Genomic DNA, 18581 nt, shown 5'->3' with positions numbered 1-18581 from the left:
TTTGCAGGCTGCTGATGCTACTAAGGGTCCTAAAAGCACAATTTTAGAGGCCAAACTCTACGTACGACGCGTAGAAGTGTTACCTAAAGTGGCAAACGACATCAGTCAGACGTTGAGCAGAACGACCGCCAAGTATCCCATCCGACGCGTGGAAGTGAAAACGTTCACCATTCCCGCTAACCTTCAATCCATAACCCAAGATCATCTGTTTCAAGGACAGCTACCCAAGCGTTTAATCCTTGGTATGGTCGAGAATGAAGCCTTCAACGGAGCCATCGCTAAAAATCCTTTCAACTTTCAACACTTCGGCGTGTCCAAAATCGAAGTCAGTCGCGATGGTAAGACCTTGTGTACCCGACCCTTTGAACCTAAGTTTGGTAACGAGAAGAATTACTTGAGATCGTACTTGTCCCTGTACGAAGCCACCGGCCAGTTAGGAACCAACACCAGTCACGGCATTGAGTATGACGATTATGGAGGAGGCTATGCTTTGTGGGCTTTCGATTTCACTCCAGACCAAGGCAGCGACGAGGGACATTTCCACCCTATAAAATCTGGCCAGATTCGTGTGGAACTTCAGTTTGCAAAGCCACTGGACAAGACAGTGAACGTCATCCTGTATGCAGAATTCGATAATACCATAGAAATCAACAGTTTGAGAGAAGTCATTCTAGATTATTAGAAAGCCATGGAAGACTGTTGTCCCTCTTTACCTAGTGGAGAAACTTTGGAGATGGAATGTAAGGAGACCGTGGAAGGAGAAGAATCTCAAGACAAAGACGAAGAAGATATCATGATGAAGTCGAGATGGCCAGAACAAGAAGCCCATTTAGTCTCCTGTTTTGCCAAACACTTGGTCGACAAAATGACGGAATTGATCAAGAAAAATTGCTATGGATGTCAAAACGATCATCCCAGTCAAATTCAACACGATAAATGCCTGATGTTGAGTCAAGAAGAAAAATTGGACGAGTATCTGGACGAAGCTTGGAGCCTCATCTCGAACAAAGACGTGTTGCACCAGTGGTATAAAGACTTGCGTGAACATTCTTGTCCACCATTAACCACTCAAGAGATCCATCGTATCGAAGCTCTCCTGAATCAGAGTGAGGAAACAGAACGAATAACCGTTTATTCGTCAGACATTTTCAAGCAAAAAGTCAGGATCGAATTGACGACTTATTATTACCTGTGAAGAAGAAGAAGAAAACAAACACAAATCAATGGATACCTGGGAACTTTATTACCTTTTGAACCACAGTTCGTATACGGCTTCTTGGAATCCCGTCGTCTGTGCTAAAGATGAACTCCCTCATCGCAAACCTAAAGACCATCAAGCTTACGTGATCAACACGGACGACAGTCATCTCCCAGGAACCCACTGGGTAGCCGTCTACTTTCCTCAAGAAGGATGTGTGGAATATTTTGATTCGTACGGATTGCCCCCTTTGGAAGACGATATCATCGACTTTATGAGAAGAAATGCTCAAACCACCCGATTCAATAACGTGAAATTACAAGGCACAGATTCCTTGGTGTGTGGACAGTACTGTGTGTATTTTCTGCATCATCGCAGCCTGGGCTATCCCTTAGAACATTTAGTGACTCATTTCGATCCTCGTTCTTCTGCTAGAAACGATGTGAAAGTAGATCGATGGTTTTGTGACCATTATGCTTATCTTTTGTCTCAAGCTAGGAAACGTAGTGTCCATCAATGGCCTAATGATTTCCAACAGTGGAAATCACAATTTCATTCACAACGTTGTCAGCCCTGTTTAAAGTAGTTAGTAATTGAAGAAAAAATATTTGTCATTTGAAAAAGATTGTTTGATGTTATAGTGTTGGATTATTGTTAAAAATGTTGATGTTTAGTGTTAAGTGATTTTTTGAATAAAAAATGTTGTGTTTAGAAAAAAATGCCTTTGTGGTTTGTTTAGCTATAAGAATGTTGGATTGATGCTCTTTCATTTCTTACTATCCCTCTCATGAACGTTGCGGCTCGAAAACCGTGTGGGGGATGTTTTCCTTCACGTCCGCGCTTTCACTTTAAGAACCGGTTTGTTCCCAGTCTAGCCATCCATTGTCGACTCATCCTCCTAAGAATATGTGCTCCAAACTAGCTAAGCTCAACGAAGCCTACGTGAATCTGCATAGGGTCAGACACAGTCTGATACCGAAGCCAGAAGAAATAGAGAATGTGAGAATGTTAAAAATCACTGAAGACCTGATAGAAGAGCTCTTCAGAGAAGAAATGAACAGGAAAAAAGAAGAATGGACAGAGAAGTACAGACTTCAGAGACAGCAGCAACAGCAGCAACAGCAGCAACAACAACAGCAACAGCAGCAGCAACCTGAAGCTGACAGAGGCTTTGTCGATTGTCGTATCGACACCAAAGAATTCTTCTTCTCTTTCCGAAGAAGCAGACCTATTGCCAGAAAGTCTATCCTCAGAGGACATCGCATTCTTAGAAACTAAAAAAGAATGCCATAGCAAACAAAAAAACAGCCCTTTTCAGGGCTACCCAATACTCTAGAAAAGAAATAACAATCGATTTGCCAGTGTGTGTAGGTAGAGTAGTGTGAAAATAAACACTAACTCTTTCTTAAAAAATGTGAGGGTATGTGTTTGTGTGATTGTGTTTGTAAGTGATAAAGTAGGTTGGTGTGGATAGTAGATTAAAATGATGTTTGTTTTTTTGGGCTGCTTGAGGTGTAGATTTTGGGTTAGATTGGATTGCTTTGCGTATGAGGATAGTCAATTGAAGTGATGGGTAGCATAAAAAAGTGAGCGAGTGTTTCTTTTAGGTCCGCGCGTTGTTCTGGTTAATGATCTAGGTAAGATGAATTTTATGTTTTTAGGGGATGTTTTCCTTCACGTCCGCGCTTTCAGTATAAATTGAAACTCGCTGGGTAGTCCAGCTACCCTTGTTGATTGATCAACACAAGAATGAATAGCAGAATAGTGAAACTGTTAGAACTCCAGATGCACCTGGAATATGCCAGGCGGATAGTAAACGAACTATCAGCGGAGGCTATAGTAGAAGAAGCAAGAATAAAGAAGGAAGAAGAGGAGAGAAGACAGAGGGAAGAGGAGGAAAAGAAAAGAGAAGAGAGGATGTCGTTTAATATTCCTGAAACAGAGGATTGGGGTGCTGAAGCGAATCATCCTCCCTCTGCGCTCCCCAGAAGAAAGGTGAAGGAAGACTGGGGAAGAAGATGCGTGTGTGGCGCCAGGCCAGGACGGTGCAACCATTAGATAGGTGCATCAGGAGTTCAAAAAACAGCCCTTTTCAGGGCTACCCAATACTCTAGAAAAGAAATAACGATCCATTTGCCAATGTGTGTAGGTAGAGTAGTGTGTATATAAACACTAACTCTTTTTTTAAAGATAGTGTGAGGGTATGCGTTTGTGTGTTTGTGTGTTTGTGTTTGTAAGAGCTCAGGTATGTTTGTGTGAATAGTAGATTATGGGTTTCTTAGCGTATGTGAAGAGTATAGTTAGGGTTTTATTATATGAAATGAGAAAGTAGGGGGATGTTTTCCTTCACGTCCGCGCGTTGTTGGGTCATCATCTAGGTAAGATCCATTTTATGTTTTAGGGGGATGTTTTCCTTCACGTTCGCGCTTTGAGTATAAAACTAACAGTGTTGGCCATTGGAACCCATTCTACGGAATAAGCAAACAAGAAGATGCCAGCAGCTTCAGCTTTATACAACGATCTTATGGGAAGTTGGTATTGGATGGTAGATGGATTGAGTGTAGTAGAAAGGGTTGAACAGGAATGGAGGTATGCAGTGACAAAAGACTTCGTCTCAAGACAAGTAACCAGCCTCCACTTATCCGTAAATATTGTAAAAGAAATGATAGAGGATGAGGAGAAGAGAATCAGAGGTTTAATTAACCCACCGTATGTCAAAGTGGGTAAGTTAAAAGAAGCGATAGATCATGTGACGAGTGCAAGGTGCTTTCTAGAAGACATTGTAGAATGGACAGATTGGTGTTTCGCGAAGTGGGGGTTAGAAAAACTTAAGAAAGCTGAAGAACTAATGAGGAATGTGCTGACCGAAGAGGTCAAGAAGATCAAAGAAAAGTGGTTAAAGGAAAGAAAAGAAGAAGAAAATAGAAAAAAAAGGGATGAATTCGAAAAACTGAACACAAACTGGATGAAAATCCAAGAGAAGTTCCGGGCCATGGGCCACCCGGACTGGTTGCCGGAAACAGAAAAGAAAAAGAAGAAAGAAATGATGGACAAAATAAGAGGATGGTGGAAGAAGTTAAGAAGTTAAAAGAAGAAGAAGAAAAAACCCAAAGGCCCTTTTCAGGGCCCCATATTTCTCGAAAAGAGATAGTCTTTGAATTGCCTACCCCTTTTTAAAAAAAATTTTTTTTTTAAAAAAAATTTAAAAAAAAAAAAAAAATCCCATATTCAATTCCCCTTGTCCCTAAACAAGCCCAAACTCTATTCCCATGTTAAATTTCCATTGAGGCTAAAGTGTCCCAAGGGTGTTTTTAATGCTAATTCCCATTGAGGCTAAAGTGCCCCACGATTTTTCTCCATGTTAAATTTCCATTGAGGCTAAAGTGTCCCAAGGGTGTTTTTAATGCTAATTCCCATTGAGGCTAAAGTGTCCCCCTTCACTACTAATTTAAGTACCAGAAAGGAGGTTATGCTACTTATTACTGACTGGTTAAGGCTCATTGAGAACGCGTAAGCTTGTCAATATAGATGACTGGTTAAGGCTCATTGAGAACGCTTAAGCTTGTCAATATAGATGACTGGTTAAGGCTCATTGAGAACGCGTAAGCTTGTCAATATAGATGACTGGTTAAGGCTCATTGAGAACGCTTAAGCTTGTCAATATAGATGACTGGTTAAGGCTCATTGAGAACGCTTAAGCTTGTCAATATAGATGACTGGTTAAGGCTCATTGAGAACGCTTAAGCTTGTCAATATAGATGACTGGTTAAGGCTCATTGAGAACGGTTAAGCTTGTCAATATAGATGATTCTTCTTAGGTGTCTTCAATGTAACCATCAAAAACATTGAACCTGAGAAATTGAATTCAAATAAATCTTTGCAAAAGAATTGTGTATCTCCATCATCAAAGTATCCTAGAAAAAACACACTACATTTAGGTCTGATTTATTTATTTATTTATTTATTTATTTATTCCTCTCTCCCCTCTATTGGTATTCCGGAAATTTGTCGATTCTTTTTTAGGTTGGTTGTTTATTGGAACGGGTGGCGAATCGGGAAAGGGTATTTAATGTTAATCCCACAATGCAAGTTAAACATGTCAGCACCCTGTTAAAGAACTCCGGTTCACCTACGTTCACGTTTTGTGTAACATATTTATTTCAAGGAGATATATAATCTGTATAAAATATGGTCTCTTTGAAAAGTCTGTTTTCATCATCAAGGTATATAAATTAAAAGATATCTTCGAGCGGTTTGCAGGAAACCATTTTTCTCTTCCTCGCCAAGCAGATAACGAGTGCAAATGTCTATATATAAAAAAAGAGCCCCAACCCAACCCAAAACAAATAAAAAACCAATCTGTTACCGGCGTATGTGTGGAGGATGTCCATATCCTAAGCACGTTTTGCCATTATGAAAAACAAGAGACCAGTTCATAAGCTCCTCCAGATTCTGAATATTGCCTGGAAGGGTGGACTGGCTCTACAGTTTTTCTTCAGCTTTTGGAAGTAACTTAAGAATGACAAAATATTTATATAGGATAAATAAAATAATAAAAAAATGCATAAACTGATTGTCTGCCAAATCAGTTATCACAGCTAATCCTTATATTGTATGGAAGCTTAACAATTACAAATGCAGCACAAATTGCAATGTTATTCAGTCGTATAATATTGGTATCTTGTTATCCATATGAAACATTGTATTATAGGCACATAAATAATACATTATCCATTAAATAGACTTTAAAATTTTGGACCCAAAAGCACAAAGGCTTAAAATTATATACATTATGATGGGGCATTCCACAAGAACTCCAGCCACTGTCTAGTCCAACAGTGCAAAACATCTCTTCTCATATATATGTATGTTTTTGGGTGTGACATCTTGTTATGTAGCTTGTTCCCTAGCTGACTGATGGGAATGAGAGGCCTAATTTTCATGAGTATCTTGAACACTTGGCAGTACATGTTGATGCTTTTCAAAAGATGAAAGTCTATTTGCTTTAGTTAGACTTTACTTACTCTGTCTTTTTTCTGATAAATTAAAATTCTTGCACAAGCAAATAGACTTGTTTCCAAATTACACTGGCCTACATTTCAATTGGCTGGAATGGGATGCAAGCCGGGAATTCCAAAATCAGTTAATGGTGGAGGAAGAACCCAGGAAAACCCTGGAAAGAACCACCGACCCACGAGAAGCTTCTGGCAAGCTTTCTCACATAAACACCTTTATGCTTATTTAAATGGAAAGCATACAGCTTGTACTTATTTGAATGTGAGGCATGCATTATATGCATAATTATATGAGAATTTTGCTAAGGGCACAGTATTTATCAAACCATGATTTTAATTTTAGTTGGTCATTTGTATTTGCAGGTTCCCTGAGGGGTCTGGAATCATTTCTGTTATACTTTACTTCCCTCTTGGAATATGCCTCGCAATTGTACGGATGTTTATGGGACTTCACACTCTACTGGTTGCTAGTATACTTCCTGTGTCCAGTTTTCGAAGGTAGGTTTCTTTCTTGCCTGTACTGGCAAATATTGAGATTTAGATACCACTTTGATGGCAGCAGTGGCTGTGTGAGAATTATTGTTGTTGAATTTTGCTGTATGCCAGCATTCCATATGTCTCAGTTGGAAAACATACATGTGGATTTTTTTCAGTGGTGAGTTTTAATTTAATCACTCTGTCATATCTCAGACTTCTAGATCAGAGTGCTCTGGAATCGTGTATAATTTTGTAATATGAACTAGTGCTAACATCAGGCATCTACAACAAGAGGTAAACAGTGCATAGATTCCATAAACAATCATCTGGTCATTATTACATGCCAAACTTCTTCAAGATGTGCAGAACTCCATTACTGGACAGGCAAGGGTCTTCCTTTATTGTACTTAAAACTCTGCAAACATTCTGAAATTCAACTTTTTTCTAACACAGGGTCAGTTCAGTTATGCCATTTAATTGAATTTGTAATGCTCAGTAAGGTTAACAGCATCAGCTCACCTGTCTTTGACTGCCTAGTCACTATTACTACATCAGCGTCATGTAGACATAAATATATGGGTATCACTGCATCCAAGGTGTTAATCTGTCTGCAACCTATCTATTGCCATTGGCATTTGACAGCACCTGCAAAAGGTTATGGAATCTCAGAGTCCAGACCACAAGTTCTGACAACTAAATAAGTAAAGATCATTTATATTATAACATTTCACAGTGGATACAGCCATTTAGAACATTATAACCAAGATATGCTATATCCAAATTCATCATTTATTTTTCCATGACAGTGACATTGGTTGTTCATGTAGCAAATGATTTATACTGGTAAGAATAATGTCAAAATTCATATGTTTTCAAACAACATACAGTTGTATAAATGTATGTTATCATGAGTGAAAATAAGCAAGTTTTACCATTGGATGAAAGTTTCAGCATGCATGTACATGTATCAGCCAGTAAATTATTAAAATTACTTTTTTTGTGAGAATGTTTTTATTCAGCAACTTAAATACTATCAAAATAGCTCTTATTTATTTGGACTGAAAGAAATTGTCTTAAGTCATTCATTTTTTTTAATTAATCTGAGATATGTTCTTGATATATTTTTAAGTGACATGCTTACAAAGAATATCGTGTGACACATTGAGCTGGTAGGTACAATCTAATGTCAGGTATGTTAACTAGAACCTTGCTGGCTCCAGGTACAATGGCTGGGCTGAATGATCAACATCTTTGTTACTTCCAGTAGCAGAAACATCTGTTGCTTCCTGGTTTCACTAATTTCACAAGTAATATCCACAAAAATTGGTATCATGTGTGACTGTCAATATCAGAATTAACATAATCCAATAAATAAACATCCTTCTTACCAGACCAATCTCTCCAGAAGCAGTTACACATGATTTGTTCATGATTACACAAGAGTTTCAGTCATTAAAAGTGGCAACTCAAACAAATCAGACATACCGTAGTTATTCTAATAGATGCCTCAGGGGCAGTGCAATTTCTAAAGGGGTGGTAGTAAATACTGTACATCTCTTTTTGACTGAAAAAGTTCGTAAATTAAGTTTTGATTTTCTAACAGTTGCTGGATTACTTGTGTACTGTTTTAATTTATTGAAATACGCCAAAATGGATATATATGGATTTGTAATTTTAATGACTGCCATTTTTGGCTTCAGTGTATCAGGTGATAAAAACTTTTCACTTGAGCTAATTTTAATTGGCAGACAAATGCTATAACCAATGAAATTTTTTTAACAAAGGGACATTATAACAAAGCCTTTGGAATATATGTTGTTGTTTTTGTAGGGTTTAATGCCATTTTTCAGCACGCGATAGGCTATACATGGCGGCCAGTATTAATGGTGGAGGAAGAAACTGGAAAATCCCCAGAAAGAACCACCGACCCTCGAGAAGCTACTGGCAAGCTTTCTCACATATCTACATTGTCCGAATCCGAGACTCGAACCCACGCAGACAGAGGTGAGATGACAGTGATCCGTAACGGAGAGCGCTTTAGACCACTCGGCCACTCGGGGCCCCCTTTGGAATACATACTACATGTAATTAGAAATTTGCATGGAAAATTAAACTTGGAATGTTCTAAGATAAATTATTGTATCCATGAACTTAATAATCTTCACTGTATATGTATTTCATTACCTTACTGGGTGGCAGATTTCAAAGGTCATTTTAGTCATTTTAGCTCTACTGGCATTACTCAGCTTAACTGATACAATACTGTAAGACACCATCAGTAATTTATGAAAGAGCTGATCTGGCTGTGTTGGATAGTTGTAATAATGTTCCAATACAGCAGAAGTTTCTGATGCAAAACAGTGAACAGAACAAATAGACCGTGGAAAAGGTGTCCTAAAATCGGCAAACATTCTTGAATATAAACAATGCATATGTGGCAAAACTGGTGACCTTGGTTAATTGTAGATTTAGTAGGTGTTTTTTTATTTATTGTAACGAGAGTTCTCTGGGAGGATAAAGTCTTAAAAATGTTCTTATTTTAAATTTTGTATGCATGAAAATCAGATCGGCCAAGTCCTCAATACATAAGTTTTCTTTCTAAAAGGGCCATGGGAGGTTAAGTGGTCTAAGGCACTCATCTTTACTGTTCACTCATGTCTCATGTTGATCCATTGGAGTCTTAGTCTCGATTTGGCCGTCATGGGTATGTGAGAAAACTTAGTTGTAGCTTCCGGGGATCTTCTTGGCTTCTTTCTCCTCCAAATGTATTGGCTGCGTTGTATAGCCTATCATGTGCTGAAAACTTACATCAAATGCATGAAACCAAAACCAAACCAGTTTCTTCAAATACATTACCTAGTCATAATACTGTAGTCGAACTATAACTGCTTCATAAATTCAGCCCTTCCAGATACTACTTTTAGCTAAAGAGAGCTAAAAGTTGTCTGTTGACCTATGTGGCAGTTAGGCAGAGTGATTTCCCCTTAGGCATAAAGCTTGGTGGCAAAGTCTAAGAATCTATCAGTTCCTATTTTTGCTCTTGACAAGAAGCTCGCTCGTGAGAGACCTTGCAAAAGTGAGAATCTGCGTGGAAGATACACCACTACAATTTGGAGGAGTTTTTCATTTCTAAAGAAAGTATACTCCAATCTATATTTCCAACTTTTCCTCATTTTATTTTGACAAAGTTCTGCCTTTACAGTTGCTACACTTTGTCGTTAGGTACTTGCAATGGGAACCTAAGGGACTTCACTTTAAGTTTGGACTATAATTATTTTATGCATGCAAGTCTCTAGTGCTTAAAAATAATCTCCTATATATCTAATTCAATTATCAACAGGTTTATATTGGTGTTTCTAATCCAAGGCGTTTGTAGCGTCCAGGCACCAACTTTAAAGTATTTACTTGTAGGGGCAGGCTCTGCCTTTTCCCTACAAGTGTTGCCTCATAATGGATATTGTCGCACCTACTGTGTATGCCACTATAATGGTGCCTAAGTTCCCTTTTATGTGAAGGTTTTTTGTGTGTAATGAAGACACTCTTGTACATTTCTGTATTTCTTCTGCTCTGGTAAAAACGGTACAGGTCAATTGTTCTATACATGGTTTATTCAGTCACCTCCTACGCATGCATGTTTCTATACTTATTCAAGCATCACATGTGCAGGCTCACAGGTTTATAAATGGTGTTAATGTCATTATATTTTACCTGTATGTATCCTTGCTTTAATAGACTGTCTGTTATCAATTTCTGGGTCACTATTTTAATGATTTAGCTCTGCATGGACATCATGTTCTAAAGACAGGTGCACAGCTACAGGTTTATATGTTTTGCTCTGTTTTGTCTTACAGATCAGAACTATGGGCAAAGTGAAAACAACAAACAGCTCAGGATGAAGATGTCACCAGTATGCATTCTAACGTTTCCTCTGTGTGAAACTTTATGTGGACAAGGGAGATAATTAAACTTTCTATTTAGCCAGGAAGCATCGGACATCGACATGATCTGAAACAGCTTCAGCACCCACATCACCACCACAGGTCTCAGCATTTTTGGAACTTCCTCTACCTTGCCTCCATGGAGTCCAACTTTATTTATCTTGCTGAACAGCAAGGGACAGAGCTAACAAACAGCTAAGTTCCCTTTCATTCAGCAACCATACAGACAGGTTACATGGATCAAATATACCATAACCCATCCCAACTGAAGATCCTGACAATATTCTCCTCACATGGATATCCTATTTCTGTTGCAACTGGTCTAGGCCATATACTAGGGATCATGAAGAGTCAAACATTATTATGGGCTCAATGAATAGCAGCCTGGCTTTCAGTACGTCGAACCCAACTTTCGCAGACATGTACACGGACCAGCCTAACCCTCATGCCATGTTGAGATATTCATTCAGCACGATGCCACAAATAGTTCCTTGTGCATCAACAGATGTCTCTTTGCAGTTACTCTACACTATGACACAAAAAGAGACTCTTTACTCCGCGAATGTCTTGAAATCATGTTTTCTAATTCAGGTTCTTCTGTGAGTTAAGTGAGCAACAGACCTCCTCACTATTTGCCAGCTAAGTCTCAAGCGTTACCGGGGACTTAAGCCTCACCTCACACATCCAAGATGAAATTGCTTGTTCTACAGTTCTGTCACCTCTTCCACACTATCCGATGGTATGGGAAGATTCAGCCTTCCGAGTCTCTGCTGATGATGTTTCCACTCCTGGAGTTTTGTCCTCCTCCTCCTCCTCCCACTACATCAACAACCTAGACCAGAGCTCCAGCATCAGTTGATCTCGAGATGAAATGGAAGAGTCTGACTTAAATTACGTTTGGAGAGTTGCAGATATTCTGATTTGCCTTCATCATCAGTTCATTAGCAGTTCAACCTTTGCCTTCCCCACCAGCCTTTCGTACAGTAACCCCAGCAGTTGACAGTGATATCACCGCTTTGGGGATGACACAGCCATACTCCATACGTATGGACCAGATGACCTTTGAATGACACTTGGCAGTTAGTTAGCATTATCATTCCCGTGACTTTGTTTTTGGACTTTCGTCTCTATGGCTATCTATCAGCAGATGGAACATAGATTATCTTCTCCATACTACCCATGGGCATGCGTGAGTCCTCAAGAATGACCAGAGTACTGAACAGAGCTGTTCAACACACTTTGGCCCTCCCTCTTTCCACAACCACAGAATTGAAACAGGGATCATACGGAAAATCAGCAAAAGGACCAAAGAGCTACTCATAGGACACAAACCTCAGAAAGTCTTCCTATCAATAATTCATCCAGCAAAAGTCAATTTTTGCATACCAAAGTGGATATAGCACTGAGATGGTCCTATTGTTTGTTCCACACTTGTCTTGGTCCAAATGGCAAATGACACTCTACATTTTTCCATTGGCCTAAGCGCCCTCAATCCATTTATCCTTGGTTCCCACTGGAAACACCACAGCGCATATTGAACGCCATCAATGAGGGAGACTTTGCTATCATTGTGGACTTAGATTGTGCATTCCTTCCTGTCTCTATTCACAAGGCTCCCAACACATGGCCTGTGATTTGCCTACTACATTGTATGCCATGTCAGGGCACTCCTTTTAGGGCTCAACAGTGGCCCATAGGTCTTCACTTGCATGATGAATTGAATAATGGCACATGTTGGAACTATTTCCATGGCAGCAACATCAAGTTACCTGGATGACATCCTGCAGCAACATCAGTGAGTTAGATCTCACAAGACATGATGACTGATCCTTGTTTCCAATCTGGACAAGGAAAAGTCCAACCCAGTACCATCTCAACAATTTGTTCACCTAGGTATGAAGTTCAATACACAGGCAACCTATTTCATCTTCCTCAGGATTGGGCATTGAAATACGACCCATGGTAGCACCTTACTTTTGAGGAAATTCTATCTGCACAGGAATTTCTTTTGCCTGCTAGGCTTTCTCAATGTGGCAGTGGACCTCATGGTCCTAGGTTACCTTCGGATGCACCCATTGCATCTGTTTCCTCTTCACAAATGGAGTCCTGATGTTTGCCCATCACACCATCCTTTCACCATCTGCTCCCAACTGAGGTGCCATCTGCAGGATTGGGAGCACCCTAACTTGACTCACAGTGGGTATACATCTACAAGTCCAGCTGCTAGAGATACAAGTATGGAAGGGTGGTGAGCCCACCTACTACCTTCCTTTCGGGAAGCCATTGGTGCATGCTGTCTCTTTCAAGTCTCCAGACCTTTGTGTCATGGTGTGGGGTTTTCCTGAATTGGTATTATCAACAAATCGACATGTTTGCCATATCCTGGGACTCCTCAGTGTACTGGCTGACCCTTTGTCACAGAACAATCAACTAGTATGAAAGGAATGGTCTCTCCATCCCTTGGTTTTCATTCAGATCTGTACCCAGTGGGGCAGACCATTGGTGGACCTGTTTGTGATAAGGTGGAAAACCAAACTCCCAGCCTTTGTCTCTCCCATCTTGGACCCAAAGGTTGTGCACTCGATTACCTAACATTGGATTGGACCAGCCTGAACATATATGCCTTCCCTCCCACACCTCTTCTTTCAAAGGTGATACCAAAAGCAAAGAAATTAGCCTGTCTCGTCATCCTTGTCACACCATGTCAATAGGAAAAGTCGTGGATCAATAACCTCATCAGTATTGCATCAGAAATCCTGTGGAAAAATAGGCTTTTCCTTCATCTGCTCAAACAACCACCATGACAGTTGTTTCATCCCAGTCTGGAGCTCCTGAACCTGCACATCTGAATTATATTAAACAGGCCCTCAGAAATAAACAATTCTTGCAACCAGACATGGAAAGATTTGCTCAGGTGCGATGCCCCTTCACTCTGAAAGCATATGTAGGCAAATGGCACATTTTCACCTGGTGAGCAAATGAGTAAATCCTGCCTATACCACTGATTTCCTCCTCTGGGTCTTTGAAAGGTGAAAGTTAGCATCAAGTATGATCAAAGATTACTGCTCCATGACTTCTGACACATTTTATCATCATGGGAGAGAGGATATCAGACTTATCTGACCTGCTCACCAACTTTTTGTATACATGGCCCAAATGTTAATCCTATACCCATAGTGGAACCTATCTTGTGTGTTAACCTGGCTGACACATTTTTGAACCAATTTTAAGGGCATCTCTGGCACTCCTTTTCCTGCAAGGCCTGCTTCCTCATGGCCTCAGCAGTGGCAGGCAGAGTTTGGATTAGGTAAGGAGATTAAGGCACCTTTAATTGATTGTTGGTGCCTTATCATTGTTTTGATCAATAGACTAATTACAATCTCATGTTTGTTCAACTTACAACTGTTATTTGGCTGTATTTTCCAGTTTTTAAATAGTTGTAGAAAGTGCTGTAGATGAATTTAAATTTAAAGAGTATGACATGCTTACCAACATAAAAGGCAGTTTTATCTCATTTTCAGTTTTGTTTTGCGGGGACTTGTTGGTGTACTTGGTATCCAAGTTATGGTGACAGAAGACAAAAGAAAAAAAGGACAGTCATCAAAATTGCTTGTTTCAAACCATGTGTCTGAATTGGATCAAATTGTGATTTACCTCATCGCCAACAATTTTACAGTAAGTTTTGCATAGAAAATTTGTATGTATTGTCATTGATATTTACGGTATTAGCTTATCTAGAAAGTAGAGGTAAGCTTTTGTACTACAGTCGATATGGCCACACAGATAAAGAATATATATAAGGACACCCTCACTAATCTTAAAGTCTTTCTTCCAATGAGTCATGAAGCTTGGTGAGCACTACTTCCTTATTTCATTAGTAGGTTATTATGGCCCATATGTTATGCTTAATTGACTTGGTTTAAATTTTGCTTTTGTGTGTTCATTTCTTGTGTAATGTTCATGCTAGATTAATGAAATTGATGATGATGTGCATCGCTGTTACTAACAACCCTTACTCCAAAGGAAACTGTGACTTACATTCCACCTTTGTGGCAACATGAGCTTTTGGCATGTTATATGCATTCCTTCCAGTCTAAAATCATGAAACTTAGCAAGTGGGTTCATCATTGAAAGTTCTAAATCCTTATTGTAGAAAGAGGTCAATGTGACCTATATTTCGTTTTAAGTAACTTTGTTTAAATGTTTGAGTTTTAAGTTCATTTATTGGGTGATGTTTATTTTTCAATTAGAAAACTTGACAATAGGATGCATATCTTAATACTATGACTTTACAAGCAAATATGGTTGCTGTGACCGTCATTTTATGCTTCACTAACTTGAGTTAAGTATATTTTTTTTATGACCACATAGATTTATCTTTTATTGTCTTTTGTCTTTTATGCCTGGAAGGTGGGTAGGTAGGTACATAATGCTGATTAAAAGTTAAAATTTAAAAAGTTGAAAAGATTAAAAGTTAAAATGTAAAGAGAAAAGTTGCACAATATTTATTAATTAGTAAACAAGCCAACATTACATTAGCAGCCAGGTGAAAAATGTATGTTTCTTCACATTTCTATTACATCTTAGTGTTTGTCAGACTAGTTTTTAGTAGCAGCCTTTTTTCAATGTTGTTTGTTTGAAAATGTAATTTTGGCATCTCGAAGAAATAAAAGTATTGTGAATAAATAGTTGTAGCAATATGTTTTGTGATATGTTCTACCTGTATTCTACCAAGTTTGAGCTTTTAGAGGCCTCCATAGCAAGCATTTGACTTCAATAGCAGTACTGACCACTCTGGTGGCCTTGTGGTTAGAACATCCATCTCAGATGCGGGTGGTCCTGGGTTTGATCCTTCGCCGAGTCATACCAAAGACTTGTAAAAATGGTACTAACAGTTACCTCGCTTGGCACTCATCATTAAGAGGTTAGTGTTATGACAGATAAAATTATGTTAAAAAATCTAAATCACACAAATCACAATAGCAGTACAACCTTTGAACCAAAATTACCTGGGCAGTTGGTGGTACTTTTGTATTGAAGACTAGTATTTGGTGAACAACAAATTCATGCTCATTTGGGCCTCCTGTTAATATGGTAAGTGTAATCTATTAAACCATAAGAGAAATAATCAGTGTTATTGTGAAATAAAACATACAGTTGGTCTTCACTGTCAAAACATATGAAATCACTGACCATTATCAGCTGAGTGGAAATTTTTTAGAGGAGTTACCTCCTCTTTGCAAATCCTAACCATAGCAGTAGTTTTCTCTTTCACTGAGTGGATTTCTTGCTTTGATTTTAGAAGGCAATTTGCATTAATAGCTATCTGAATACAGAAAATGTCTTAAAATTGAATCAATATTGGGTCAAGGAAGATGACTATTGGTAACTTGTTCATAAGAACAGTAACTTTTGTCGTTCGCAAAACATTCTTTGTACACAAACATTTCTTAGCTGCGTGATAGAAATTTTAAATTCCACTTGGATAATATTGTTAATATTTTCAGCCTAGTGATCCAGATACGCATTCAGTACTAAGAATGAACTTTGGCTACAGAGACTTTGGGTGTGAAGAGAGCAGAGAGGGGTTCATAAGCAACATTAAAAAGCACCTTCAAGGTAAATGTGTGTAATTTTTTGTATGCCCCACCATAACAGTGATGGGCCATATAATTGCTACCTTTGTCCATCTGTCTGCTATACCATAATTAAGTTTTTTGTTTAGGCTAGTTTTCAGGTACCATGGTGGGGTATCCGTGTTATTTTAATTTTCAGGCATGGTGGTGGGGTATCCATGTTGGTTAAGTGTTATGTTTAGGTTAGATTTTGGACACAGTGGTGGGGTAAACCTGTTTGTTAAGTTTTGGGTTAGGTTAATTTTAACGCATGGTTATGGCATAGCTGCCTAGTGTCCCATATTTTGGATCTGAACATGGGTGTACGTTTTTCTTGTTAATAATCCGTTTTTTAAAATACAAAAATTATTCTTCACAATTTTCTGGTTAGAACGGGCATCCAGTTCCATTCCGAGAGTAAATACATTGCATGTATGTATGATATAGAGTTCTAAAATATGATTGGTTCATTTGAAATCAAGGCTACCATGCCAGTCTTTAACCATCATATTGGACTGTGTAAAACAGTTGCCACCACAGGGTCTCATTAGCAAGAAAATTAAAGAGTATCTGCCATTGAATAGAGGGCTGGGGCAGATACATTGTTACAGGTTGGATCCCCCTAGCCCTCTATTCATTGATGGATACTCTTAAATTTCTTAGTAACGTTGCCATGTGGTTGCTGCTATCACTGAAACTCATCTTCAAGGCATTTAACTTCTAGTTACAGAAGTTCATATCATTGCTCACAGTTTAACTATCAGTTATAATAATATGATGGAAGACACTTCTCTCCCTTCTTGTGCAACATTTTTAAAATTCCGTGCTGACATTTCAAGCTACCTTTCATGTATCGTAATAAATTTTGTACTTATGCTTAGCTCAGACATTTGACTTTGTATGCCTATCGAAAGTTTGGCTTACTATCACATCTTTAAGGAATACCAGACCATTTTCCCCACACTATCACTAGACATGGCCATGATCATGCCTGCTTAATATGTAAGTGCAACTTGCTGAATGTTATATTGTCCTCTCACTGGCCAAAGGAGAAATTACATACTGCATCAGTTTATAGCTTATTTTCAGTTGGCCAGTTTCAGTTCCATTTAAACATACACAGTACATAGGAAAAGCAATATATATATATATATATATATATATATATATATATATATATATATATATATATATATATATATATATATATATTCCAGGATGCTCAGACTATTCAGAGTTCATTTGAAAATTTTGCAATCTTTGGTGACCACTCCACTCTGAAAGTGCCTTCACTTCGTCCCAAGTATCTTACGCTAGAACATTCCTAACATTCCTGGTCCACATTTTATATGACATTTTCTCCACCTAATTAAAAGTTTTTATCAATCACCATTTGTTTTCAGTATGTGAATTGCAGATCTTAGATCCTCATTATGCTAATTAGTGGATAAAGCATTCTCTAATTGTTGTATATCAGACATTTTTTGATCTACTGATTTGGGGGTCACAGGTTAAAGATCAAGGTCACTGACTGGAAGAAGAAAATTGGTTTCAGAGCAATAGCTTGAGTGTTACATCACAAACATGGACTAAACTTTTATGAATTGGTTGCACTTGGAATAAAGCACAAAGTCTGTTGATTTGGGGATCAAATGGTTAAAGGTCAGTGTTAGAGACAGAAAGAAGAAAAAAATGGCTTGCTTTGCATAATGACTTTACTTTAGTTCTAGATCAAAGTTTGTAGCAGGCTTGTACTTCAGGTATGTAAGAGCTCTACTAATTTTGGGGTCAAACATCAGGATCATTAAGACTGAAGGATAAAAGGGTTTTGCAGAATCACTTTCATTATAGAGTAAGTTCTTTGACCAGACTTTGTGGATGGCCTGCACTCAGTGTAATAAAGCAACCTATTTTGGTATCTAGAGATCTGAGGTCAGTCATGGTAAGTCTGATAAGAAAATAATAGTTTCTGCCCAGTAATTTTCATTCAAGACTACTCACCTTGATCAAAGTAACATGTCATTGAGACCCTTTTGCAATAGATTCCAGAGTCAGCCTTGTCCCACTAGTTCTTTAAACCTGGGTGGATATGTTGTGCACCATTCGTTGTACTCTTGTTAGAGAGGTCAAGAGATCATTTAAGTTGGACATACTTTAATAAACCGCAATGTTTCATCATTTTCTCTTTCTCTCTCTGTCTCTGTTTGTTTGAAAACATGCAGAAATATTTGTAATCTGTTCACTTGACTGCTTTATAAAACACATTCAAGGATTACATTAAAGAAGCGACCATTATTGGTTTGAGAATATAGGTCAGTAGTTTATAACAGTAAATATT

The 18581-nt window shown here is 38.4% G+C and overlaps 1 protein-coding gene across 2 annotated transcripts in view; it reads left to right on the top strand.

Annotated features, from left to right (window-relative positions):
• The first annotated feature begins 5288 nt into the window (after positions 1 to 5288).
• The window catches only part of LOC149795521 (lipid droplet-regulating VLDL assembly factor AUP1-like), a 54575-nt gene continuing 41282 nt past the window's right edge, over positions 5289 to 18581 (top strand). For both annotated transcript variants that reach the window (XM_089965321.1, XM_089965320.1), the window contains exons 1-4: positions 5289 to 5421; positions 6577 to 6711; positions 14150 to 14303; positions 16136 to 16247. In XM_089965321.1, the coding sequence (XP_089821447.1) occupies positions 5387 to 5421; positions 6577 to 6711; positions 14150 to 14303; positions 16136 to 16247 (436 nt within the window). In that variant the 5' untranslated portion in view covers positions 5289 to 5386. The remainder of the gene's footprint in view (positions 5422 to 6576; positions 6712 to 14149; positions 14304 to 16135; positions 16248 to 18581) is intronic.

This window comes from Sinohyriopsis cumingii, chromosome 7, assembly GCF_028554795.1.
Source record: "Sinohyriopsis cumingii isolate HCF-2022 chromosome 7, ASM2855479v2, whole genome shotgun sequence".
NCBI classification, from domain to species: domain Eukaryota; kingdom Metazoa; phylum Mollusca; class Bivalvia; order Unionida; family Unionidae; genus Sinohyriopsis; species Sinohyriopsis cumingii.
Note: the sequence above shows the minus strand (reverse complement) of the source record. Positions and strands in the feature narration are given on the sequence as shown.